The 27175-nt window shown below is 57.6% G+C and overlaps 1 protein-coding gene and 1 long non-coding RNA gene across 12 annotated transcripts in view; one reads left to right on the plus strand and one right to left on the minus strand.

The window, feature by feature from the left end:
- The window catches only part of LOC112927721 (uncharacterized), a 21446-nt gene extending 14445 nt beyond the window's left edge, over positions 1 to 7001 (minus strand). For 3 of the 11 annotated variants that reach the window (XR_012003246.1, XR_012003245.1, XR_012003238.1), the window contains exons 1-4: positions 5883 to 6472; positions 2849 to 2908; positions 1564 to 1622; positions 1332 to 1466 (exon numbers count right to left, since the gene is read on the minus strand). This is a non-coding gene — a long non-coding RNA (uncharacterized lncRNA). Of the gene's footprint in view, positions 1 to 1331; positions 1467 to 1563; positions 1623 to 2848; positions 2909 to 3743; positions 4244 to 5882; positions 6473 to 6536 lie in introns of those variants that run through there. The other 8 variants (XR_012003240.1, XR_012003239.1, XR_003236602.2 and 5 more) reach the window with 8 other exon arrangements.
- CYS1 (cystin 1) lies at positions 5076 to 25202 on the plus strand. The gene is made up of 3 exons (XM_072767727.1): positions 5076 to 5480; positions 19493 to 19545; positions 23296 to 25202. The coding sequence occupies exons 1-3, from the start codon at positions 5136 to 5138 to the stop codon at positions 23408 to 23410; spliced, it is 513 nt and encodes a 170-aa protein (XP_072623828.1). The 5' UTR covers positions 5076 to 5135; the 3' UTR covers positions 23411 to 25202.
- The last annotated feature ends 1973 nt before the right edge of the window (positions 25203 to 27175 follow it).

A 27175-nucleotide genomic window follows, 5' to 3' on the forward strand; every position in this document is an offset into this window, starting at 1 on the left:
CCTTTAAGGAGCCAACATCTATAAAGGGACCAGAAAGTGCCAGGTGTCCTCCCTGGGTGGTGGTTGATTGCATTCCACAGGACAGGTGGTCCTTCCCGGCAGGAGGACCTGTACAAACAATTCCCAGGCATCCATCCGTATGAGCAGGCTGAGACTCAAGGCCGCTAAACAAGTTAAAACACTATGAACGAAAGGGCCAACAAACTTAATATTTAACCTGACCTTTAATAGGAGTCCTCTGTTCCTTTAGCTGATCAATTCACTGGAGAATTCTCAGGTCTTCCAGAAGAAGTTGGAATGTAGTAAGCATCTCCCCAGCTCTCTGGGACCATGCACTGGTTCTGTGCAAAAGCTACCAGAACAGGGTGGTCTCACGTTGCAGAGTTGCCCTTCATGGTGGGGTTGTTCGAGCTTAAAGTTGGATGTTTCGTGTTTGATGCATGGTCTTTTTTTTTTTTTTTTAAATATTTTGTTTATTTATTCATGAGAGACAGAGAGAGAGAGAGACAGACAGACAGAGAGAGAGAGAGAGAGGTAGAAATGCAGACCGAGAAAAACAGGCTCCCTACTGGGAGCCCAATGTGGGACTCGATCCCAAGACCCCAAGATCACAACCTGAGCCCAAGGCAGACGCTCAACCACTGAGCCCCCCAGGAGCCCATGATGCATGCTCTTTGGCCAGTGGTATCGCAAAGGTTAACTTCCATAATCAAAACGTGTTAAGGCCATGTTCACCCTGGCTTCATTGCCCCCTCCTCCTGCCACTGCCCTCTCCCTCCTCCCTTCTCCCCTCCTGCTACACAACTTTCACAGGATGAAACAGAACTCTCACAAAGCCTAGAGTCTAAGTAAGCTTTGAGCGGCCTCTAGGTCTCCAACTCCAAGTTGTGTGTGTGGGACAGTGAGTCAGGCTCTGGCTGTCTGTGCAGTGGACCTACAAGGGAGAAGGGAACAGGTCCCCTGAGACCAGCAAGCACGGATGCTGTACTGGACAGTCGTGCTGCTCGCCCTGTCCACAGCCCCGGCCACACGGGCTACGGCACCATAGCTCACTGGGCCCAGTGTGGGCGCCTGAACCTAGCATAGCCCAACTCCAGATGGCCTGCTTCCTGCCCCTTGTGAACACCCCACAACCAGAGCTCCCCTCTCCAGGTAAAACCTCACCAGGAAGTGTCTTTTTTGCACAGCAGCAGAGCTCTGCAGCAGTGATCCCATCCTTTTTCCTTACCCGTGAGCTGGGTGAGGTAAAGGATGATGCACTGTCCGTATGAAGACCTTCCATCAATCTTCTGGTTTGTACCTCTACTTCTTGCTCCCACCTTCATTCATACCTGCTGCCCAAGTCCCCGAGCCTCGCTGTTGGAAGACTGACTCCTATCTCCTCTTCAGCCTCTGACATCACGGGCTGCAATTTCTCTTCCTGTTTCATCTGGACACCCTCTTCTCATGATGAAAATGTGCCAACTCTGGGGATTTAAAGATTTCTTATTTCCAACTAAATACTGCAAAAGAGTTCTGTAATTCATTGATTATCCTTAATGAATAGCATCAACTCTTCCTTACATTTCTCTCCACCCGCTCAGCGGTGAAGCCGTGAAACCAAATGCAAAAGCGTGGACACTCTGCAAGAAGACAATAGTAATTCTATGACATCGCTGCCATCCAAAGGTATCAGCAATAATTGATAGCATCGTGGCTCTCTCAAGTTACTGATTCAGCATTAAAAATAGAAACATGGCTTGCCTGTGTTTCAAATGCTGTTTCATTTTTTCACCTGAATATAAATATGATCTTTCTGTATATTCATAATAACCAGAACCTGCACAGTGTATCTCTCCTCACACAATCCCTGGCGATGTGTCAGGAATGGTGGACGATTATAGAGGTCCTGAGCAGAGATAGTAGATCTGGAGAGTCCCTGAAGTAGGGCACTCCAGTAGGGCTTAAAAAAGGGGGTGGAAAAAAAAGGGGGGGGTGGTCCTTGGGTTGTGGGAAGTAGAGTACCTGCTTCATCTCCAGATGTCAGGCTAGTCCTGTTGCCAAGGAAAACATCACTCAGGACACATGTCCTGCTGAAAGTATCAACAACTACAATTCTCTCCCAAAGTTTAATTTGCTCACTGCAAGGAAGTTATTACTTTCCAGGAGTTAAGCAGACGGCTCCCCAGCTGGATCTCATCCTCCATCCCCCTCACAGCTACCACCAGGGTCACTGCATAAAGAAGTCCTTTCGCTGGAGAGGTGTGGTTGCCAAGATGCCTCCGTAAGAGGGATTAGGCCTCATTTCCTATGTCCCAATATTCCTGGGATTTTGTTAACCCCTTGGGACAGAGAGAGTCTTGTTTATTTCTAGAGATGATCTTAGGAGGCATTAGTCATGTGGAAAAACTTAGGTTGTTTGCTTACTATGGGAAACTACTAATAAAATCAATCTGGGTTTTTAGCATATTTGTTGGAAGCCAGGTCTCCAAAGCTGGATTCTTAAACGGATTCTCAGAGTGGCAAGAACAGTCTTTGGCTTTACTGTCATTGGAGCCAAGCAAGCTAGACAAGTCTGGGGAAAAAGATTGGGATCTAGAGCGGTCAGAAACATCAATTGCCCTGGGAGGTGAACACAGGGAGCTCTGAATATAGTTAAACTGAGTCACATGACTAGACTCTACTTGGGCAGAAGTAAAGCATGTTTTCCTTTAAATGATTAAACTTAGTTGAACTTAGTTCAAGAAAAACGTCTTTCCCCACTGAATGTTTCTCTTTCCAGGCTTAAAGAGTTTCAAGATGAGATTTGTTTTTTTAAACAGAAAACTTCTATCAATAGCTTCCAAATTAGACACATCTGTAGACTTACAGCACCCAGATGACTTCAGATAATGTATTTGGCCCATCTCCTACATCTGGATGGTTAAGGCTGTATGTCAAAAAAAGAAGAAAAAAGGTGGTGGTGGGGGGGAATGTTAGAAAGATTTCCTTGGTCTGTTGATAATAAAATAAATGAAAATGAACTTGAGTCCCATGTTTATTCCATCTTCTCTGGCATAAAGCTTTTAATCCCTACTCGTGGAGCGATAAAACAGTAACATTTCAAGTCCATGGTTGGAAAAGGTTAGCCAACATTTCACCTCACCAACTGTTCTGCAACTCGGTCAAGATTCTGCTTGACGCCAAGTCGAGATGGGTGAGTGAGACTCACGATGTTGGCATTTGTCTTACTTTGGAACCAGAGTTGTGTTTTTAAGTAAGTGGAAAAGAGGAAGAAATCAAGTCTAAACAATACAGGCAAGACCAACAATAATATCGCTGGGTTTGAAGCAGACTGTTTCTAGGAGCCTTCTGCCCTTATTTTGGGGTTAGTTCGTTTAAAATAATAAACATTTTTCTTTTCTTTACTAGCCAATGACCAAAATCTAGAATTATGAGTAGTATCTATCGGTCTTTCCTTTGTTTTTTTTCCTGGGTGGGGGGATGCATTCTCTGTTCCCTCTTTTGTAATTTTTCTTTCCTAACAGTGGTTGCTTTTTACTATGAGGGTTTTGGAGAAGGCTCAAGGTTGGGGCGCTGGTCTCGGATGGGGCAGGAGCATGGACGGAACACGAGGGCCACCCTGCCTGCTGCTCGCCAGCCAGCCCATAGACTGGAGGGACTGTCCCCCGGGGGGGGGGGCCTTCCCTCCTCCAGCAGAGGGAGAGGGTGGCAATTTGAGGCCTAAGGGCCACTAGGGCATGAAATCCCACACATTATCTTACTCAATCCTCAGGCGCTGGCTCCATCTGAGGAATGGGACGCTTGGTGAGGCGATGTGGCCCACCACCCAGCCAGGTCTGGTGGGGCAAGGCTGTGATGTCACCTCTCTACTCTCATCACGTCCTCACGCTGTGTTTTCCATAAATGAACCAAAAGCCCGGCTGAGTTTGTCCCAAGGCCTGTCGGCCCGGGGCTTCCAGTCTCGGGCAGCGGGGACCTGGCTGACCTGAGGGTGGTGGAGCCAGAGCCTGGCAGGTGGACCTGCAAGGGGGTTCCCACCCCAGGAGGGGAGGAGGAGAGCGGGAAGGAGACTGAGGAGGAGGGGGCACTCCGCCCTGGTGTCCCCGACCCCCCACCCCAGGGCCCCTCACCGCACCGGGCTCCAGCTCCCAGCACAACCGCGCACAGGCCCGGCGTGCCCTGCCTCCCGGCCTCCCCTGGCCCTGGCCCTCGCGGGGGGTCTGGATCCCTCACCCCCGACCCGGATCCGCGCCATCCCTCCAAGCCCGGGTCTGCACCCCATTTCCCGGCGGCTCCTCTCTCCTGTGCCCTCGCTCTCTGCGCCCTACACTACCCCTCCAGGGTCTGCACCAAAACCCCGGCTGCGCCCCCTTCCGTGTCTCCGCCCCCGGATCCCATCCCAGCTCGACCCCTTACCCTCCAGGCCCGGAGCCGCACCCCTGCATCTCATTAGCGGCCACCCCGCCCCCCCCCCCCCCCCCCCCGTCCCGCTAAACCCAGATCTGCATCCCCATCCCCTGGTCGCCCGCCCATCCCTCTAGCGCCTTCACTCCCACGCCCTCAACCCCTTGCGGTGCCCCCTCCCAGATCGAGTCCCCCCTACTCTTCCCCCGCCCCGGCCGCGCCCCCTCCCGCGTCCCCGTCCCAGATCCCGTCCCCCCCATCCCGTCGCCCCCCGCCCCCATCCTCGGCAGGACCGCACCCCCTCCCGCCTCCTCGTCCCGCCCCGCCCCCATCCCCGCCCCGGCCGCGCCCCTTCCCGCGTCCCCGCCCCCAGACCCCGTCCCCCACCCCGCCCCCATCCCCGCCCTGACCGCATCCCCGCCCCCCATCCCGTCCCCCCCGCCCCCCATCCCCGGCCAGGACCGCGTCCCCGCCCCCAGATCCCGTCCCCCACCCCGCCCCCCATCCCCGCCCCGGCCGCGCCCCCTCCCGCGTCCCCGCCCCCAGATCCCGTCCCCCCCGCCCCGTCCCCCACCCCGCCCCCCATCCCCGCCCTGACCGCGTCCCCGCCCCCCATCCCGTCCCCCCCGCCCCGTCCCCCATCCCCGCCCCGGCCGCGCCCCCTCCCGCCTCCCCGCCCCGGCCGCGCTCCCGCCCCGGGGCCGCGCTCGGGCGGCGAGACCGGCTGCTGGGCGGGCGGCGGGGGCGCCATGGGCAGCGGCAGCAGCCGGAGCGGCCGGGCCCTGAGGCGGCTGCGCGGCCCCGACAGTCGGCGGGCGGGACCCGGCGGGGCGGCCCCGGAGGGCGGGACGCGGCCTCTGGCCTCGGCGACGGCGGCGGCCGCCCGGGAGGAGGCCCTGGAGGCGGAGGCGGAGGCGGAGGCGGCTGAGCGCGCGGCGGACCCCGGCCCCGGCCCCGCGGCGCCCCCCGACGGCGGGGACGAGACCCTGCGCCTGCTGGACCAGCTGCTGGCCGAGTCGGCGGCCTGGGGCCCGGGGGAGCTGGCCCCGCGGGGCCCGGAGCCGCCCCGACCCGCAGCCGGCGCCCGGAGCCCGGTGAGTGTGGGAAAGCGGCGCTGTTGGGGCCGCGCCTGCCCCCGCCCCTGCCCCAGCCCCAGCCCCAGGTCCCAGCCCCCTGCCCCAGCCCCTGCCCCAGCCCCAGGTCCCAGCCCCCAGCCCCTGCTCCCTGACCCCAGCCCCAGCCCCCAGCCCCAGGTCCCAGCCCCCAGCCCCCAGCCCCCAGCCCCTGCCCCAGCCCCAGGTCCCAGCCCCCAGCCCCTGCTCCCTGACCCCAGCCCCAGCCCCCAGCCCCAGGTCCCAGCCCCCTGCCCCAGCCCCAGGTCCCAGGTCCCAGCCCCCAGCCCCTGCCCCAGGTCCCAGGTCCCAGCCCCAGCCCCAGCCTTGCGCTCCCTCCCCCCCCCCGCCCCCAGCCTCCCCTCTGTCCCCAGTGTCACCCACCGCCCCTGTGCCTCCGAATCCTCCAATCCTCCGAGCTCTGCGGCCCGCGCGGCCTCTCCTTCCCTAACCCCGCCCCGGATCCCCCCGCGCCCTCCCCCCGGCTGCGGCTTCTGGGTGCGGGTCTCCCTGCGTCCAGTGTGGGGTGCGGGTGCTGGGAGCAGCCTGCAAGAGCAGGGACGCGCATCCCTTGGCAGAAACGCGTCCCCGGGGCTGTCTTCTGGCCGGAGCTCCGCCTCCCCCTCCCCTTAGAACCGCGCGGCTCTGGAAGCACAGCGCGGGCCCCTCCGGCCGCGGGGCGTCCTCTCCAGCGAGGCTGCTAAGTGGTGGCACCGGGAGCCACGCAGCGGTTCACAGATGAGATGCCCTGCGTGTCACACATCGAGAGCCTCGCCTGGCTAGTCAGGCCGTTCACATGCTACCGGCTATTTTTAAGATGCTGTGGAATCTGTTTTTGGCTTCGGGATCCTCTCTTCCAGAACACTTGTAATAACAGCCCCGTTGTTCTACAAAAACAATAAAAACGAGCCCTCCGCTTTGGCAACAGTCTTCACTCGGCGGAGCAGCAGGAACAAGATCTCTACCCTCGGCTCCTGGGCTTCAGGACGGTGCCAAAGGCCGCACCCCCTTCCCTGCAGCCCCGCAGGCTTTGCTTACCTGCCGGAAGCGTCTTCTGGGGCAGCCACGGAGCAGAGAATCCTGCAGAGCCACTATCCCCCCCGCCCCCCCCTCCTGTCCCCCACTACCCTCCCGAACTGAGCGGCAGCAAGCAGGGCTAAATTCGTTCACGGGATTCCTTCGAGACTACGTCACCATTCGGTTATATAACACTAGAAATGGATAAACAGTAGAGAAATTTGGGGGAAATTCTGAGCTTGGAAGCGATCGTCTAGTGTCCAAGTTTCAAGCGCCTTGGAAACTTTAGAAGTGAAAACGAGAAGAAAAGAAAAAAATGGATTTCCCCCTGATATACTGAGCATCAGTGGCTCCCCGGGTGAGGGCTGCCGGACTCCCTCTTTCCGCTATGTCTGTGTGCCCGGCACCCCTCTAGGCGCTAAAGCGAACACAGATGGCCCCGATCCTTGCCCAGAAGAGAGCCACAGTCTCTTGGGTGGGTGTGGGGAGACCCGCAGACAAAAGGCAGAGCACAGTGTGGTGAGAGGTGCACCTGCATAGTGAGTCCAAGGGGGAGTGACGGATCCCCTGGCGAAGTCAGGGTGGACTCCTAAAGGACAGCACTTGACCGGAATCTGGAAGGATCTATGGCCTCGGGCAGGCAAACGAGCAGAGATGAACATTTGTGCAGAGATAATCCCGGGTGCCTGTGCGTGTGTGTGTCAAAGGTGATGGGGTGGAGCCTGCGGTGCACAGGCTGTGGGTGGGGGGTGAAGAGGCCCTGGAGGGCACGCGTCATGCCACCCTAGGTCGTGCAAGGGGTTCCCCACATTAAGGAGTTCGGACCTCCCCATAAGAGCTGTGGCTATCCCTGAAGGGCTAGGGGGAGCGGTGCTTTGTGTTCTAGGAAGCTGACACCCGGGGCTGTGGGGGGATGGACGGGGCCAAGCCTGAGGCCAGCGTGGCCAGCTGGGGGCTGCCCCGGTGGTCTGGGTGAGCAGGCCGCGGGAGAAGCAGGACAGTCGGAGGGCCGAGGAGATGGAGATAGGGGGGAAAATCGGCCAGCGGAGGCTGATCGCACGGATGTGATTGTATGTATCCTCTGTGCCATAAATATTTCTTGAGTGAATCCTAGCATCTTAGATTATTAGGTCTGTAAAAAAGCTCCTGGAGTCCAATTATTTCCGGGTGTGGGGAGACAAAGCGAGAAGGTCAGGGCTCCTAATTTCTTGATTGTAAAGGTCGCGGAAGGTTAACTGCCTGTACATTCAAGTGTGAGATGTAGGCTTTTTGCTAGATTACGTCCTTTGATAGATTGTCTCGGCAATTGTACCTCTTACAAGACTGAGTTAACAAGACGTCACTGAGCTAGGGAAAACTTGGTATTTAGATGGATCAATATTGATCCAACATTTAATGTGCACTTGGGCCTCAAACATGCATTAACTCTTTTCATCTTTAATATTATTATCGCCCATTTTGACAGATGGGAAGGACAGAACACAGAGAGGTTAAGGCACAGAGAGGTCAAGAACTTCGCTAGAGCCACACAGTTATGGCGGAGCAGAGGTCAGCCTCCGGATGGCCAGGCGCCTATACCCTTCTTATGAAAGTGGCCCCGACAGCTGAGACAGTTGCTACTGGCTCTCTGCCTTGGTCCACGGTCTTACCCCTGTCGCGTTGTAACCATCGTCGGTCCACAATGCAGCCAAGCAAGCTTCTCTGAGTCCCCCGGCCTCGTGGACGCCTCTCCGAGCTGCCCTCGGAGGGTAGACTCACATAACCATGCCCGCTAACTCTGTGTTTATTTATTTATTTTTTAAAGAAATAAGCATTGCTTATTTATTTATTTATTATTTATTTTATTTATGATAGTCACACAGAGAGAGAGAGAGAGAGGCAGAGACACAGGCAGAGGGAGAAGCAGGCTCCATGCACCGGGAGCCTGACGTGGGACTCGATCCCGGGTCTCCAGGATGGTGCCCTGGGCCAAAGGCAGGCGCTAAACCGCTGCGCCACCCAGGGATCCCTAACTCTGTGTTTAAAGGAAGAGCGGGGCCCTCCGAGGTCGGGCCTGGGAGATGCTCTTTCCTGGCCCGAAGAATCATCTCTTCAGCCAATGGGTTTCGTGGCAATTATTTTAGTTGATCGAGTGCTCATTTTTTGTCTTTATTTATATTTATTTATTTCGTAACGACTGGTTGTTTTCCTGACACGGTTAAGGGTGCTGGATCAGAGTGAGGTATTGCCGCATCCTAAAACTGGAATTTTGCAAATTAAGTCTTAAGAAGTTTGTTTGTTTATTTATTTATTTATTTATTTATTTATTTATTTATTTATTTATTAAGACAGGGAGAGCTGGAGGGTGTGGGGTGGGAAGGGGCAAAGAGAGAGAGAACCTTAAACTCGCTCCACGCCCAGAGACTGACGCGGGGCTCTATCTCATGACCCTGAGATCATGACCTGAGCAGAAACCAAGAGTCAGACACTTAACTGACTGAGCTACCCAGGCACCCCTTTTAAGAGGTGTTTAAAGCAATCATATACATCTCTATATAGGATCGATCGATCAATCGATCTATCTAGGTGTATGTGAGAAATGTATATCTACATGTATGTAGGGGCTACTTCAGCGGCCCCAGTGACATTGTGTTGCTATCACTGAAATTATAATATTCTGTTTTGAATTTTTATACTTAAACTATCTCATAAATGGCTTTTTATATTGCTGCATGATATTCATAATTATTTTAATAAGTGCAAAATATCCATCAAATTCACGTACTTCAGTTCTCTAAACCGTGTCCTCTTGTTGTCCTGGATTAATTCCCAACCCTGTGCCCGTGTGGTGTGAGGTGTGAGGAGAAGAATTCCTTTCCTAAAGTCAGTGGACCTTGAAAGTCAACAGCATTTTAGTGGGATATTGAAACTGAAAACTATTTAGGATGGGAAAATCATGTGAGAAAAGCTAATGGTTTGGGTTTGGGTTTTATTGAGTTATTTAATCAAATTATAGTTTTTCAAAAAATGTAGCAGTACCTCTGCCACTTAGTGCTCTATTAATTGAGAAAATGTACTGTCTATTGAGCCATGCATTCAGCGTATATTTTAAAATATATTTTTTAAAGACTTTATTCGAGAGAGAGAGAGCACAAGTGGGGTGAAGGGCAGAAGAAGAAGCAGGCTCCCCGCTGAGCAGAGAGCTCGATGCAGGACTCATCCCAGGACCCCAGGATCATGACCTGAGCCAAAGGCAGGAGCTTAACCTACTGAGCCACCCAGGCGCCCCCATTCAGGTATATTTTAGAGCGTCCGCACGCGTCACGTACAGTTCTCGGCGCTGGTTATACGTCAGTGAACCAGGTAGACAAAACCTCTGCCACCATTCTGATTGTATAAAGTCCAACAGTGAACAAACTAAAGTATAAAGATCAATAAAGCAGGGCCACCTGGATGGTTAAGTGTCCGACTCTTGATTTCCAGTCAGGTCATGATCTCAGGGTCGTGAGATCGAGCCCCTCATCCGGCTCCCTGCTCAGCTTGGAGTCTGCTCAGGATTCTCTCCCTCCCTCTCCTGCTGCCCCTCCCTCACCACTCTCTCTCTCTCAAATAAAAAAATACCTTAAAAAATAAGTCAGCAGGGGCTGGGGAGAACAGGAGTGCATCTAGATTGTCATTTTTAATAGAGAAAGTGTCACTGAGGAGGTGGCACTTGGCAAAGCCGGGAAGGAAGCGAGGGCTGCAGTGCTTCTGTGGGAGCCGGTGCTGCAAGCCGAGGGGTCGTCCAGTCAGCGGTCCTGGGGCGGGGGGTACCTGGAGGGTCTGCTCAAAGAGCAGTGGGTCGGGCAGGGTGGCTGGAGTGGAGAGGGCGTGGTCAGGGTAGTGGGAGACAGGGTGGTGGCCCGGATGGTGGCCCGCGTTTGAGCAGAGCTCAGTGGTCCTTTGGCCACCGTTCGGTTAGGCCTTTGCCTTTTACTTTGAAGGAGGTGGGAAGCACTGGAGGGTTTTGAACAGAGGACGACCCGATTTGTGCTGAGGCTCACCCTCGGTGGCCGCCGGTGGCCGCCGTGCTGGAGACCCAGCGGGAGGGGCGGCAGGGCCACAGCTGGGATCCCTGAGCACGGAGGGTGGTGTGAGCAAGGGGACCCTGGCTGGCCTATGGGCGCAGACCAGAGACAGAGGCAACCAGGTCCCCAGGGGGCTGGCTGCAGGATTGTGAGAGGGAAAGGGCTCAAGGACGACCCCAGAGTTTTTGGCCTGGGCAGCCGGGAGGATGTCCTTGCTATTGGTTAGCTGATGTGGAAACGTGGGGTGTTCAGGAGGAATGTGGTTTCCAGTGTGTCTATTAGACACCCACACAGAGAGGCAAGCGAAGAGGCCTTTGCAGGAGGCTGGCGCTCAGGGGAGAGGGTGGGATTGGGGCTGCGAGTGTGGGAGCTGGAGGTCCGCGCAGAGCCCCGCTAACAGCCACAGCAGCCAGCGCCCGCCTGTGTGCGGGCCCTGGGCTGGGCGCGGGTGGGTGTGCGCGGTGGGTGTGCGGGTGGGTGTGCGCGGGTGGGTGTGCGCGGTGCGTGTGCACGGTGGGTGTGCGCGGTGGGTGTGCACGGTGGGTGTGCCGTGGGTGTGTGCGGTGGGTGTGCGCGGGTGGGTGTGCGCGGTGCGTGTGCACGGTGGGTGTGCGCGGTGGGTGTGCGCGGTGGGTGTGCACGGTGGGTGTGCCGTGGGTGTGCGCGGTGGGTGTGCACGGTGGGTGTGCCGTGGGTGTGCGCGGTGGGTGTGCGCGGTGGGTGTGCGCGGGTGGGTGTGCGCGGTGGGTGTGCGCGGTGGGTGTGCGCGGGTGGGTGTGCGGGTGGGTGTGCGCGGTGGGTGTGCACGGTGGGTGTGCCGTGGGTGTGCGCGGTGGGTGTGCGCGGGTGGGTGTGCGGGTGGGTGTGCGCGGGTGGGTGTGCACGGTGGGTGTGCGCGGGTGGGTGTGCGCGGTGGGTGTGCGCGGGTGGGTGTGCGCGGTGCGTGTGCACGGTGGGTGTGCGCGGTGGGTGTGCGCGGTGGGTGTGCACGGTGGGTGTGCCGTGGGTGTGCGCGGTGGGTGTGCACGGTGGGTGTGCCGTGGGTGTGCGCGGGTGGGTGTGCGCGGTGGGTGTGCGCGGGTGGGTGTGCGCGGTGGGTGTGCCGTGGGTGTGCGCGGTGGGTGTGCACGGTGGGTGTGCCGTGGGTGTGCGCGGTGGGTGTGCGCGGTGGGTGTGCGCGGGTGGGTGTGCACGGTGGGTGTGCGGGTGGGTGTGCGCGGTGGGTGTGGGGGTGGGTGTGCGCGGTGGGTGTGCGCGGTGGGTGTGCCGTGGGTGTGCGCGGTGGGTGTGCGCGGGTGGGTGTGCGGGTGGGTGTGCGCGGTGGGTGTGCACGGTGGGTGTGCCGTGGGTGTGCGCGGTGGGTGTGCGCGGGTGGGTGTGCGGGTGGGTGTGCGCGGGTGGGTGTGCACGGTGGGTGTGCCGTGGGTGTGCGCGGTGGGTGTGCACGGTGGGTGTGCCGTGGGTGTGCGCGGTGGGTGTGCGCGGTGGGTGTGCGCGGGTGGGTGTGCGCGGGTGGGTGTGCGCGGTGGGTGTGCGCGGTGGGTGTGCGCGGTGGGTGTGCCGTGGGTGTGCGCGGGTGGGTGTGCGGGTGGGTGTGCGCGGTGGGTGTGCACGGTGGGTGTGCCGTGGGTGTGCGCGGTGGGTGTGCGCGGGTGGGTGTGCGGGTGGGTGTGCGCGGTGGGTGTGCGCGGTGGGTGTGCCGTGGGTGTGCGCGGTGGGTGTGCGCGGGTGGGTGTGCGGGTGGGTGTGCGCGGTGGGTGTGCACGGTGGGTGTGCCGTGGGTGTGCGCGGTGGGTGTGCGCGGGTGGGTGTGCGGGTGGGTGTGCGCGGGTGGGTGTGCACGGTGGGTGTGCCGTGGGTGTGCGCGGTGGGTGTGCACGGTGGGTGTGCCGTGGGTGTGCGCGGTGGGTGTGCGCGGTGGGTGTGCGCGGGTGGGTGTGCGCGGGTGGGTGTGCGCGGTGGGTGTGCGCGGTGGGTGTGCGCGGTGGGTGTGCCATGGGTGTGCGCGGGTGGGTGTGCGGGTGGGTGTGCGCGGTGGGTGTGCACGGTGGGTGTGCCGTGGGTGTGCGCGGTGGGTGTGCGCGGGTGGGTGTGCGGGTGGGTGTGCGCGGGTGGGTGTGCACGGTGGGTGTGCCGTGGGTGTGCGCGGTGGGTGTGCGCGGGTGGGTGTGCGCGGTGCGTGTGCACGGTGGGTGTGCGCGGGTGGGTGTGCACGGTGGGTGTGCGCGGTGGGTGTGCGCTCGAGACAGGAACCGAGGGGCCGCGCCTTGGTGCTCAGGCGGGAGAGATGAGGGGCCCCACGGGACCCCCAGGAAAGGAGGGGGAGAACCAAGGGATGGCCCGTCTGGAGCCAAGGGAGGAAGGCGTTTCCAGCGCCCAGCAAGGCCCCCACCCCCTCTCCCCGCCAAGGCCGCAGGTTCAGGCCCCGGCTCCCCTCCCCGCCCCGTGCCCCGCCCGGCGGCCTCTCGGCCTGAGGCCCGATCGCTGGTCCGAAGGCGCCCGAGGCCCGGGGACGCGCGCGTCTCCTTTCTCGGAGGCTTTGGGGCTCGCCCCGGGCCACCTCCTCGGTGCCCGGGGCTCGGGGCGTCCGGCCAAGTCCGCGGCGCTCGTCACCGTGACCGGGTACGGGGACTGCGCTCCAGGGCGCGACAACACGACACGGACAGACACGATGTACCGTCCCGTCCCCCAGTCCCGCCCCTTCGGCTCCTCCAGGTCGGCCCGGCCATCTGTCCCTTCGGCCGCGCTTGGCCCAAGGCAATGGCCTCGTAGCGGAGCTGGGGGCTCCCCGGCCGGTGCGCTCAGGGACACGGGCTTCTTTTGGGAAAAGTCCGGTTGTCATTATATGAACGGGGACCGGGGTCCCCGCAGAGCCCGCCTGGCCCCCGGGGCGGTGCAGTGGGCCGTGTGCGGACGGACGCGCCCCCTGGCGGCGGGAGGGGGGCTGGGTGCGGGCGGGCGCGCCCCCTGGCGGCGGGAGGGGGGCTGGGTGCGGGCGGGCGCGCCCCCTGGCGGCGGGAGGGGGGCCGTGTGCGGGCGGGCGCGCCCCCTGGAGGCGGGAGGCGGGAGCTAGGTGCGGGCGGGCGCGCCCCCTGGCGGCGGGAGGGGGGCTGGGTGCGGGCGGGCTCGCCCCCTGGCGGCGGGAGGCGGGAGCTAGGTGCGGGCGGGCGCGCCCCCTGGCGGCGGGAGGGGGGCTGGGTGCGGGCGGGCTCGCCCCCTGGCGGCGGGAGGGGGGCTGTGTGCGGGCGGGCTCGCCCCCTGGTGGCGGGAGGGGGGCTGGGTGAGGGCAGGAGCGCCCCCCGGCGGTGGGAGGGGGGAGCTGGGTGTGGGCGGGCGCGCCCCCTGGCGGCGGGAGGGCGGAGCGCGGGGCCGGAACGCTGGGCATCGCTGAGGGTGAGGGGCCAGGCACCAGGCGTCCGGGCCCTGCTCTCTCCACTGTAGGGGTTCAAATGTCCATAATGAAACACAGAAAAGCCCAAACAACCGAACCAACCTGGGCTTCAAAGAAGGATAATTCTTTGACAGTGAAGAAGGGGAAATCTTCCAAGGCTGTGGAATAATGACCCAGCGATAAAAGGGAGTAAACTACCGGGATGCCTGGCGGGCTCAGTCGGTGGAGTGTCCAACTCTTGATCCCGGGGTCCTGAGTTCGAGTCCCACATTGGGCACAGTAAACTATTTTTTAAAAGGTTTTATTTATTTATTTCATGAGAAACACAGAGAGAGAGAGAGAGGCCAAGACATAGGCAGAGGGAGACGCAGGCTCCCCAGGGGAGCCAGATGCAGGACTCGGTCCCAGGACCCCGGGATCACGACCTGAGCCCAAGGCAGATGCTCAACCACGGAGCCACCCAGATGCCCCGGACACAGTGAACTATTGATGCACAGTGTGGGTAGATCTCAGAATCGTTACACTGAGTGAAAGAAGCCCGGGAAGGGGTGCACACTGTAGGATTCACATGTCGTGGCCTCTGGAGGGGAGAGTGCACGCAAATCTGCAGTGACCCCAGGCAGATCCATGGTTGCCTGGAGTCGGGAGGGCGGCGAGGGAAGGAGGAAGGACCACGGCGCTGAGGAACGTGTTCAGTGTGCTGGCCACGGTGATGGTTTCACAGGTGCACACATACGTGCTCGCCCAGCGAACCGAGTATTTACACATCTGTGGCTTGTTCTGGGTCAGTTCTCTGCATCATCCGTGTGTGTACGTGTCTATAAAACTGGTCAACGTGAACAGTTAAAGGGGAGGAGGGCTCTCTAGACAGAAGAAGCAGGACAGACACACTTTGGCAAATAAAAAATGCAGTGGATTTTCTAGAAATTAACCATTGATACTCACTTTTCCCCCAAAAAACCCAGTTGTAAGAGCGTGAGGAGACTGTAAAGATTGTCTGATTCACTTCCTCCCCCTTCCTGCTTCCCCTTCAGCTCTGGTGTGTTCCTCAAAGCCCATGTGGGCTCCCGGTGACACCTGCCGCGCCCGCCCAACACGCTCACGTGCTCCCCGAGCTCGCTGGTTCCCACACTGGCCCCACCCCGCGCCGCGGCCCCAGTGTCCCCTGTCTGTGTGGCGCACAGGTGGCAGGCCGCCAGTGGGCGGGTGGCGGGGACTTGTGTCTGCCCTGGGCCTGGAGCCGCGGCAGGGGCTGCTGTGCTTCTGGGAGGGCCTCTAGCACATTCCACAGCTGAGAAAGTCAAGGTAAAGGCGGAGCCGAGTTGACAAGGAGAGGACCCCGGGGTTCAAACCTGGGACACAGACAGAAACATCAGTAGGACCGGAGCAGATGTGACAAGGCTGAGCCATCAGGGAAACTGCAGAAGCAAGAGTCCAGCGCTCCTTCCGAACCCCAACTGTAGGGTGTGCGGTTCATCCGGGTGACGTGGGCCCGACTGCCCCATCGGGTGCCCCGTAGGTGGAGGGGGAAGCAGCAGGAAACGGAGACGGGCTGATCCCGCGAAGGTTTGACTCTCTGTTGCCCTCCCAATGGGAGAAATTGCATTTGTAACAACCTTCACGGAGCCTGGTGATGAGGGGCAAACCAAAGTAGGTGACAGCAAAAGCCGGTTCCAGCTGACAAGCAGGCACAAGGGTGCAAATAGGATGACGTCATAAAAAGCAGCTCAAAGACAACGGGGTAAAAGTACGACCCTTCTTCTCTGGCGCCCCTGGGAGCGTAAGCAGGCCCAGCGAACGAAAGCTGGAGGGAGGCAGTCTGGTGGCAGTGCAAGGGAGGACTGTCATGTGTACCCAAGGGAACTGAAAGCAGGGCCTCAAAGAGATCTCTGGACACCCATGTTCACAAGAGTGTTATTCACAACAGCCAAAGGGTGCAAGCAACCTGACAGACTAATGGAGAAACAAAATGCGGTGCACACACACGACAGGATATCATTCAAAGGGGAGGAAATTCTGGCACCTGCTCCAACGTGGATGAACCCCAACGACATGCCAACTGAAACCAGCCAGACACTTGGCTTGGGCTGAGGGGTGCACAGGGATGGGGAGTTGATTAATGGGGACGTCGTTTCTGTTTTGCAAGATGGAAAGAGCTCTTGAGATTGGTTGCACAATATGAATGTAGGTGATACTAAAATATACACTTCAAAATGGTTAAGATGGCAAATTTTAGGCTATGTGTATTTTGTCGCAGAATTTTGTTTTTAATGAAAAAGAACATTCCCCGGCACCTGGGTGGCTCAGTCAGTTAAGCATCTGACTCTTGATCTCAGCTCAGTTCTCAGTCTTAGGATCGTGTGATCAAGCCCCACACTGGGTTCCACACCCAGCATGGAGCCTACTTAGGAAAAAAACAACATTCAGATGGTCTGAGCTACTCTGAGGTGGGATGGGGGGGCTTCAAGAGGCAATGGAAGTGTGTGTGTATGGGGGGGTTACTTCCCGTCCTCTTTCTTTGCTCCATCCCACTCTGTCCTTCTCCCTCTGTAAATTCTTTGGTAACTCCAAGAGTTATCTCCTCTTCATCCTTACACTCCCCAAAGGCAAAAATGAGCGTCCAAAGAAATGTGCCATGATACTGATGCCCCCAAATCAAGATCGCCAGCCCCCAGCAGCCACAGTCGACTCTTCAGGGCACCCCCAGAACAAGAGTGTGCACCTTTGCTCTGGGGCCAGCCTCCACTTGCAGTGTTGCACCAGCAAGAATAACTTTTTAGGGCAGTGCGTTGAGGCTGGCTGGCCTTCCACTGCCCATCCCCTGGCCTTACATCAGAGGCCATACCCAGTGTACCCAGTGTGTGCTTGCTTCCACTTGCCACTGTTAACGTTTTCGAAGAAACACATGAGAACTAATTTATCAGGGAAGAACATGTACGGGAACCTCTCCTTATACCTTGAAGACCAAGATGTTCCCTGGGCTCACCTCATCACACGCTCTAGTTATCTTCCAGTGGGGCTTTATCAGAGGTTACTCTAGATTACACATTGGTTCAGATACTTCAAATGACGTTTATTGGTCATCTAGAGGATAGGTGTTACACTAAGGATGAGCTGGATGGATAATCTCTCATCTCACAGTAGCCCTGAGGGGTAAGTCCCCATTATGCAGTTGGGTAAACTGATGCTCAGAGGGCCTCACAATTCCCCCAAAGACATATCATTGTTGAATGGCAAAACTGGGATTCGAACCCTTTTTTGAATTATGCTATTTTGACTCTACTATGCCAACCGCTATATAGATCTTAAACTCAAGATTATAACAACCCAGCAACTTGACATTCAGCTTAATTTGGGAAAGACTTCGTGTTTATCCTGTGCCCAGCTTGGAGAGCTGTAAATTTGGGAGAAGTGGTACTCTAGCTGGGAAGGGCTGACTAACGCTAATGGGTTAATAGCTAGAGAACGGCATGGAATAGAGCATTGATCTGTATAATAATAATATAATAATAGAAATAATAACAGCTAATGTTTACTGAGAACTTACTAAGTTCCAGGCACTTTGGAATGCTTTAAAGTATCCCACAGTAAGCTCGCTTTACACATCAGGAAACCACTGCTTAGAAAGGTCAGGAAAACTGCCCAGAACTACATGGCTGGTAGGGCAGGGTTTGGTCTGTGTCTCTTTCAAAACCCAGGCCCTTAACTGCTCACGATCTCCAGTTGCACATTTTATAGCAACAGCACCTCCCTCCCAACTCTGTGCCCTTACACATCTGGCTATGTGTTTAAGACTTACTTCTCTGGTGACATTGCCAGCGCCTCAAGAGTGTAGAGCCCGCTGGGGGTGCTGGGTAAATGGCTGGCGAATGATTGATCCATGTGATTACATCTCTGAGTCAGAGGACAGAGGGGAGCTTTACAAGAGAATTTGGAGAGAACGTAAGCAGCTTCCTGTGGGGGCAAAAGCCCAGTTCCCTCTCTTGGCATTGTAGGATCGTGGAATGAGGGAACACAATTGCTCCACTATTTTTTTTTATTTTTTTATTTTTTGCTCCACTATTAAAAGGAAAAAATGAAACCTTCAAAACTCCCCAATGTCTGCAGAATAAGTAAGGTCCCGATGCCCGGCCTGAATGCGTAGATTTAATTTCAAATGGATCCAGACTGGAAATGCTCATGAGGTATCTGGCAAAAAGCCATCTTCCTCTTAGGCCTCAGAGAAACTCATAAGAAGTTTCCAAGGATAATGAGCAGCAAACAATAAAAAATAATCAAGTGGGGATCCCTGGGTGGCTCAGTGGTTTAGCGCCTGCCTTAGGCCCAGGGCCTGATTCTGGAGTCCCGGGATCGAGTCCCACGTCGGGCTCCCTGCATGGAGCCTGCTTCTCTCTCCTCCTGTGTCTCTGCCTCTCTCTCTCTCTGTGTGTCTATCATAAATAAATAAATAAATAAATAAATAAATAAAATAAAATAAAATAAAATAAAATAAGAAAGATGATGTTGGGGTGCCTGGGTGGCTCAGTAGGTTAAGTGTCTGCCTTTGCCCCAGGTCATGATCCCAGGGTCCTGGGATGGAGCCCTGCATGTGCTTCCCTGCTCAGTGAGGAGTCTGCTTTTCCCTCTGTTTTGGCCTCTTCCCCCTTTCCACTGCTTGCATGCTCTCTCTCAAATAAATCTGTTTTTTAAAAAGACATTAAAGAGACCCCTGCATGGTTCAGTCAGTTAAGTGTCTCGCTTCAGCTCTGGTCATGATCTCCAGGTCCTGGGATCAAGCCCTGCATCAGGCTCCCTGCTCAGCGGGGAGCCTGCTTCTCCCTCTGCCTACTGCTCTCCCTGCTAGTTCTCTCTCTCTCAAATAAATAAATAATATCTTTTAAAAAACACATTAAAGTAGCCATGAATGAATGGAGAAACAGGCCCTGTTTATAAATCAAAAGGCAGATTATTATAAAAATATCAATTCTCCCCACATGATCTAAGGTTTAGTCCAACCCCAACAAAATCCCCCAGATTGTTTTTTCCCCATAGAAGAGGCCAAGCCAATTCCAATACATATATGGGGAAATGCAGAGTAGTCAATACTTTTTTTTGAAAAAGGTGGGAGGACGTGCATGAGGATGTTTAGGCTCATTCTGAAGCTGTGGTCACTGGGACGGGCTGGTGCGGGCATAGGGCCAGGCTTGACTACAGATGTAGTCCATCTAAACAACCCTGTCTCGGGACAGAGAAAGCTTGGCAGGGCCCAGGGGAAGGCGGATGTGACCCCTGGAGGTGAGAGATGGGGGTGCAGCTGGCCACTGGCCACAAGGCAGGGAGTTCCTTGTGTGAGCTTTGTAAAGTCACCCCTGCCCCAGCCTCAGCCTTCCCACCGGTGAAGAAAACAGATGGAACTAGGAAGCCACGGGGACCTTCCCAGCTCTGCTTTATCCAGTCCTGTGTTGGACGTGGTGGCCATCGTCTGCGGCAGAAAGCCAGAGCATTGGGCAGGCTGCACCACTGACAACCTTTTGATGCTTTTTCCTTTTGTCCTCCTCCAGGTGCCCTCAAAACAGAGCGCCAGCGAGCACCCAGAGGGCAGCAGCATCTCCAGGTAGGTGCCAGGATGGGGCGAGCGCGTTTCCTCTGCCAGAAGCCACAGCTTCTTGTGTGGGCTCCAGCTGCCCACGGAGCCCTTGTGGCACGCGGGTCCCAGCTCCTCCACCAGATGCAGCTGCCTCCTGAGAGGGAAGGTCCCAGCCATGGGAGTGCACAGAAGCTCCATGGCCTCACAGCCACCTTGATCTTCCTCCTGAGAGAGGCCCCGATGCAGATCATCCGGGGCGTGCCCAGTCCTCGCTGCTTCACTCAGAAATCGTGTGCAGTAGCACGTCTGTGGATGAGGCTGCACGAGTTTGCAGCCTACAGGGAGGGCAGGTGGTCCCCTGTAATCCCATTACAATTTTAGCAGTAACATGCTTTTAAAACCCCTGGGAAGTGGGGGATCCCTGGGTGGCTCAGCGGTTGAGTGCCTGCCTTCAGCCCAGGGTGTGATCGTGGGGAGCCAGGATCAAATCCCACCTCAGGCTCCCTGCATGGAGCCTGCTTCTCCCTCTGCCTGTGTCTCTGCCTCTCCTCTCTCTCTCTCTCTCTCTATGTCACTCATGAATAAATAAAATAAAATAAAATAAAATAAAATAAAATAAATAAAATAAAATAAAATAAATAAAATAAAATAAAATAAAATAAAATAAAATAAAATAAAATAACCCCCCTGGGAAGTGTCAGCGAAGGAACCCAGGCCCAGAGCCCAGGCCTTCAGTGTCCGCTCCAGGCCTTCCGCATGGCTCCGGGCCGCCTGAGGATTTCAGGGCAAGAGAGGCCCAGCACGAGGCTGGGCTAGGATGGCCTTGGGCCCCTGGCCACTCTGCTCCACCCTACCCATCTGGTTGCCTTACCTCTAAAGGGATGACAGTGACCTGCCCCCGTCACTGGGATGTGGGTGACTCTGGTCCTTAAGACCATGGATGTGAACAGGTGTAATGCTGAGGGCTCACGGAGGAGCTGGTAATGATTAAACTGGCCTGAAGGCCAGGTGGGAGTTCACCCAGGAGACAGGAGGAAGGAGCACCCCGGGATCGGGAAGGGTAGGTCGGAGCTGGCATCTGCAGGCAGGTGGCGGTTAGCCCAGGGACCGGCGGGGCCTGGACGGCGGGAAGCTCCCCGAGGGACAGAGGGCCTAGGTGCCAAGCTGCAGCCACTGGCCCCCGCTTTCGAGTGAGAACATCCTGGGACCCCTCGGAGGCGTAGAGGTGAAGCAGTGGGAAACCTTACCTGCCCTCCACCCCCAGCCCTGGCATCCCAGGCCCAGAGCCTCCGCCAGCATCCGGGAGAGCCCCGGTGCTCCCTCAGACCCTCCTCCTCGGGTCGTCTGGACCGCCGCTGGCTGTGCCCGCCCCAGGGTGGTCTCGGGTGCCAGGACAGGGTGGAGTCCCACTGCAGCAGCCACCCCAAGGGCCCAGGCCACTGCACTGGGCTGAGCCAGATGCCTGCACCCCGAGCTCTGTGCTGGGGACCCAGGGACATGCCTGCCTGAGGCCCCGCAGGACCACTCAGCTGCCACTGATTCTAAAGAGCATGAGCGGTGACTTTCTTCACCTTTCATCAACCTGAGGAATTCAGAAGGGTTAAATTCTACCTGGAATGAATTAACTCTTTCTTCTGCCTTTTAAATGAAGAGGCCCCTGCAGCTGCGCACTCCAGGAGGCGCCTCAGGCCTCCTCACCACCCTCACCACCCTCACCACCCTCACCACCCTCACTAGGACTCTCCCTTGCCCCCCCTTCCCTCCCTCGCTCACCTGCTTTCCTGGGAGGCTCCCTCAGCCCCCCTGCCCTCCTTCCGCCACCCCCTGCTGCAGACCTCGGTGGCTTCGGCCCCCTTCCTTCCCGGCCTCCTCCCCTCCCCCGGCTCTGCTGTCAGAACCCGGCTGAACGGCATTTCTGGGAGAAATGTCCTAACATCTGCAGGTTACTTTGAAATACCTCCAGAAATCAGATGAAGTTAGATGTGTGATAAAGTAAATACGGGGAAAAATGTGTATTGAGTTAATCGTTGAATCTACAATTTCAACCTCTCTGTATGCTTCGAAGTCTTTGTAATAAAATGTTGGAGAGAAAAATCCTTCAAAGCCCAGTTAAAATATCTTCCCCCAAACTCTTGCCCTGCCCTCCATCCTGGTCAAGCTGGTGTCGCTCCCTCCTTTGTTGGCGGCCAGCCTCCACACTTGTGACCTGTGAGGCAGCAGGTACACACGGCGGCCTGTCTGGCTCCTATCCTTGCTCAGACTCATGAAGGCAGCACGGGCATCTGACTCATCCCTGGTCCCTCACCACACCGGGCACATGGTAGGTGGCTCATGGATGCTGGTTGAAAGGACCGTTTGATGTGAAACTGGGCCATGAGGGCCTTGACCCCTGAGTCCTGATCATCCTGACATCTGTGTCCTTTTCCTGAGGGGCCAGGTCAGAGAGACATGGAAGCAGCAGGGCTGAGCTGGTCAGGCTGGCTTGAGGACAGGGCTGGCCTGACCTGAGGTCCCAGGACTAGGTGACAGAAAGTGAGGGCACATGGAGGGGAAGCCTGGTGACTCTGGTGGCTCCTGTCTGCACCTGCCGCTGAGGATCACCTGGCCCAGCTGCCTGGGTTCACAGGTGGCGAAAGAGGCCACCTGTTTGACTGGCAGAGGAGCATGGGCTCCTTCTCTAGCACGGCAGCAAGCCTCCGGCTGGCAGGTGGGAGGCCACTCTCCCACACCTGGCGGCGGGCAGCTCTGGGCTGCAGACCTCGCATCCCCTTCAGACTCAGCCTGACCCCACGCCCACACCCTCCCACCTATCAAAGGTTCTGGGGAGGCCAAGGCCAGTGCCAGGAGAGCAGCCTGAAAGAAAGGAAACTTTGGGGTACAGCGACCACCACCCAAAAGTCCCTGTGATGTCCAGAAAGTCAGAGAGTGAGGTTGGGCCACCAGGTGTGGGCTGAGGAGAAGCACTTTGTGGAGCCCGGGCAGCAGGAACAGGGGTCTGACTCTGGTCGCTTCTCCCATGCCCGCGCCCAACCTGCTGCAGGAGCTCCTGTCTGACCCCACAAGGGTGCAGGCGCAGTGAGTCAATCAGGCAGCGGATATCTCACAATGCAGCTCACATTTGCTAAGGGCTGAGCAGCGTGCTAGATTCCATGTCATGTGGTGCATTAGCTTTTTTTTTTTTTAAGATTTTATTTATTTATTCATGAGAGAGAGACAGAGACACAGGCAGAGGGAGAAGCAGCCTCCCTGCAGGAAGCCCGATGCAGGACTCGATCCCGGGACCCCGGGATCACTCTCTGAACCGGAGGCAGATGCTCAACCACTGAGCCACCCAGGCGCCCCTCTGCATCATCTTATTTATGTCCCAGAGTGAACGTGTGCACACAGTTCTGTTTTAGAGGAAAAAACAAAACAAAACAAAAAAACCACTGATGCTCAGAGATGCAAATGCCTTGTCCAAGGTCACAAAGCTAGTAAGTAGCAGAGCTGGGATTCAAACTCAGGCCTTTCCACCCTGAGGGCCCCGACCCTCAAACGCCCCAGGCTCTGGCTTCCTCGCAGGGAAGGTCCCCTCTGGGCGACACCGTCCTAGGCCACGAGCCAGAGGAACAGGCAGAGGCCGCTCCTGTGAAAGATGGAGAAGGTATCCCCGGGGCAAAGGCTTTCGGTTTTGGTTTAGGGACGGATCAGAAGTCCCCGAGGGGCCCTCATAAAGATGATGCGTTTAAAGGTGACATCTTGTCTCCTGACCCCCCCGTCCGTGTTTCTGGCCCACAGAGCCCTGGATGGCAGCCCCAGGAGGCCCGAGAGGCAGCCGGGCACCTCGGTCATCTCGTACGACTACTCGGAAGAGGAGCTGATGGCCAGCATCGAGCAGGAGTACTGTCGCTGAGGGTGGGGACAGCCCTGCAGGCGCCCCGCCGCTCCTCCGCCACCCGCCCCCGCCAGACTGGGGACTGGGCCTGTGCACCCCCGCCCGCCCCGGCCCTGCCCAGGCTGTGGCTGGAGCTGAGCCCCCTTCGACATGCGGTTACGCCGGGCTCCTTCGAAACATGCGGCTTCCAGCTTGCAGCGAGGGGGTCAGCTGTGCAGCCCGGCCCGAAGGCGGCACGGGGCTGCCCCAGGGGTGCGGGCCGGGTGATCCTGGGTGTCTGGGGAGGGCTCGGCCGCGAGGTTGTCCCGCAGCCTGCAATGCTTCCCCTCCCTGCTGGCCCTCTGCCCCGCCCGGGGACAGCTCAGACTGGCTCCCAAGGCACTTCCTGGCACCGCAGCAGGCTTGCTGAGCTGGCGGGAGCCACCCTGGTTCTGCACTAGAACCACCTGGTCCGGGCCTGAGAGTCTGCATTTCTAACCAGCTCCCAGGTGACACCCAAGCTCCTGGACAGCCGCCTCCCTCGGGGGAGGAAGGATTGAGTCCAAGCTCTAGACCTTATGTGACTCTTCCTTCCTGGCGCTGGGGCTGCTCAGAGCCACAACCCCCCTGGCTCCCTGAAGACAGGCCTGTTCCCCTCCTCGGCAGGTGTGGCGGGAGGAGAGCGCACGGCTGGGAGCTGGAGCCCCCAGTTCTGATCCTGCAAGCACTTCCACCCTGTGGGCCTCAGTTTCTCTCTCTGGAAATGGGGTCCTGACAATCTGGGGTTAGGCAATTCCAGGCTTCCCCTTCCCTGATCTCTGCTCCCTGCCTCCCCCCCACCCCCCACTCAGGGGCGCAGAACTGCCTCTGTTGCTGCAGGGGAGCACCCCGGCCCACCTTAAGGAGGTCTTGAGGAACACCTGCTATCACCACACCACCGACTGCCCGGTGGGACCAGTTTACTCTCCTCCCACTGGGTAGAAGGTCGAAAGTCACGGCCATGAGGCCAGGAAAGCCCCAGAACATTCCCATCTGACAGATGAGAAAGACGATTTGCCAGAGATGCCTGTGAGTCCCAGGCAGGCCCAGGAGAGCCACAGCCAGACTAGAAGATGGGACTCCTGCAGGGGCGCAGGCGGGGCCGGCCTGGGAAGAAGGCTCTGGGTGGCAGGCGGTTCGGGGAGCAGCGGGGAGGGTGTCGGAACAAAGGGGCATGTGGGCGCGACGTCAGCTTTGGCCAAAACCAGAATGGGTCTCAGCTTGTCACATTTACCACCAACTCAGCAGCCTCCCTGGCATCGTCTGCAAGATGCAAGAGCTTTCCGGACGCAGACGCAGGGCCCCTTGGCACTGTCCCTGGACCCACAGGCCTGTTGCCGTCACAGGCAAACGGGTGTTTCCATGAACTTTTATTACTTGGCAAGACAGTCTTTGATCAGATGTTCCACGGCTGGAAGATTCTTACTGCCGAGCCAGAGGGTGGCGCGCAGAGCCTTCCAACTACTGCCCCTCGGGGAGCGGCTCCGGACCCCCCCCACCGCCCGAAGCGAGAGCTACTCCCCACCCAAGCCCAAATCATTTCTTTTGACCAAAGATGAAAGCCATTACCATTTTAATAATACAAAAATTTCTTTGAAAAAGATGATAAAATTTTATTTCTCACCATCAGACCAGGTCTTCAATTTAATGATGCAAAATGTTTACAGTTTTACATCGTTATTCTGTTAGAACATGTTCAGCCAGTTTCCTGAATTTTCCAGTGGAAACCTCATACAACTCTTAATGAGGTAAAAGTGTTAAGAAAAAGAATAAATTTCTCCTGTGGTTACTATGGTCTGTGTCCATGTCAAGGTGAATGCGCACAATCGAAGCAAAGCAGTTGTTCTCAGGCCTTTTTTTTTTTTTTTTAAGTTCCCTGAATTCGAGAAAGTGTCTTCTGAACAGTGGCCAGCCAAATAAGATCGTGGGTTCCGGCTGCGAGGTGGAGGGTGGCCAAGTGGCCTCGGGAGAGGTGTTAGCCCAGGGGGGGTGCAGGTCCAGGGGGTGCCGGCCCAGAGGGAGTGCCAGTCTGGAGGGGTGCTGGCCCATGGGCAAGGGGGGGTCCAGGGACGCTGGCCAGGGGGGTGCCGGCCCAGGGGGCGGTGGGGAAGGCCTGGGAGTGCTCTTGCACGCACTGCTTCAGCCCTTCCCGGGGCAGCTCGGTGTGCCTCCCGCGCCCAGCCTTCGGCTCTGGAGCTGAGTGCAGGACCTGCTCACGGGCGGGGAGGAACGTGGCTGAAGCAGAGGCAGGAAGAATAAGGCCTCAGAGTCTGAAGTGACAAGGACACACATTGGTGCCTGGGACAGTCTAAGCAGCGCACGTGCATCTCCTGGTTTCCGTGGTGGACACAGTCCTGTGAGAGCCTGCAGAGTACCAGGAATTCAGAAAACACACCTGATTCCCGGCTCTGAGAAACGTCGTGGCCATTCTCTTGGGGGAGGAGCACCATCGCAGTCACCTCCCTCTGCCGTTGTCCGTGTGTTCCCAAGCCACTCCTCTCGGGCACCCTCCTCCTCACTGTGAGATGAGCTTTCCTGAGACATGCCCCTTTGATGGTCCAAAATCTTTTTTTAAAAAAAGATTTTATTTATTTGAGACAAAGAGCGCATGAGCGAGGGGAGGGGAGAGGATCTCCAGCAGACTCCCCACGGAGCGTGGAGCCTGACGTGGGGCTCGATCTCACGACCTGAGGTCAAGACCTGAGCCGAAATCAAGAGTTGGATGCTCAACTAGCTGAACCCCCCGGTGCCCCTGGATGGTCCAACTCAGAGTCACTCCCATGGGCCACCCATCATGCACCAAGCTGGGCCCCGGTGAGGCCCCAGAGGCTCCCCTCTGTGCCCCCCACAGCCCCGTCTCCTGAGCCCCTGCTGCCGGGAGCCTGGTCCTCTGCCGGGTGCCCAGGTGGCGCCTGAGCAGGAGCTGGTCTCCGCCCCCGAGGCCGTGCCGTCTCCGGGGTGGGCACACCTGTAAACATACTTGCTGCGAGGGGACGGGCTCAGAGGAGCACAGCCGATGCCCCAGCGGAGGCCCAACCTATGTGGTGGAGGCTCTCCCGCTCTGGCCATGATTAGGAGAAAAGCCTTCTGGGGGGCCGTGGAGAGGACAAACCACATCTGAGGCTCTGAAGGTCAGTGCCCTCCTCTAGGAAGGAGGCCACCCCAAATCAGCCCTTTGGTGTGGTGTCATCGGGACCCCCTGGGGACAGATCTGACCTTCACAGGTGGACAGGACTGTTTTCTGTGATGCAAGCATCCGTTTCCAGAGCTGGGGAGGCAAAGCTGCTTTTTCTGTGGGGTGTGGACCCTGGGAAGGGAAGGTGACAGGAAGTGAGCATCTGCTGGACGCCCCATGGAGCTGGGGTCCGGGGTGTGGCCACACAGGAGGCTCACAGAGCCTGTGCCTCTTGTGGTGTCTGGGGCCCGCGTCAGGGGCTTGTGGTCAGCTGTCAACAGTGACACCACTTGGCAGCACGTATCCCAGCGGCAGCGCGGGTCAGGACTGCCTGGCTCCGTCCCTGGGGAGCTGCCGCTGGAAACTTCGGGCGAGCTCAGCCCCAAGAGGCTTAGGACAGTTTGTAGGAAAGGGAAGGAACCGCAGAGGGAAGGGCCGAGTTTCCTACTAATCCTACAGGAGAGAATCTGAGTGGAAAATAAAAACAGGGACACCAGGGTGACCCAGCGGTTAAGCACCTGCCCTTGGCTCAGGGCGTGATCCGGCGTCTCGGGATCGAGTCCGACGTCGGGCTCCCTGCCTAGAGCCTG

The sequence above is a fragment of the Vulpes vulpes genome, chromosome 8, assembly GCF_048418805.1.
Source record: "Vulpes vulpes isolate BD-2025 chromosome 8, VulVul3, whole genome shotgun sequence".
NCBI classification, from domain to species: domain Eukaryota; kingdom Metazoa; phylum Chordata; class Mammalia; order Carnivora; family Canidae; genus Vulpes; species Vulpes vulpes.

Coding starts and splice junctions, on each gene's coding strand:
- CYS1 (XM_072767727.1), top strand. CDS start 5,136: ATGGGCAGCGGCAGCAGCCGGAGCGGCCGGGCCCTGAGGCGGCTGCGC. Junction 5,481..19,492: donor CAGCCGGCGCCCGGAGCCCG/GTGAGTGTGGGA, acceptor GTCCTCCTCCAG/GTGCCCTCAAAACAGAGCGC. Junction 19,546..23,295: donor GAGGGCAGCAGCATCTCCAG/GTAGGTGCCAGG, acceptor TCTGGCCCACAG/AGCCCTGGATGGCAGCCCCA.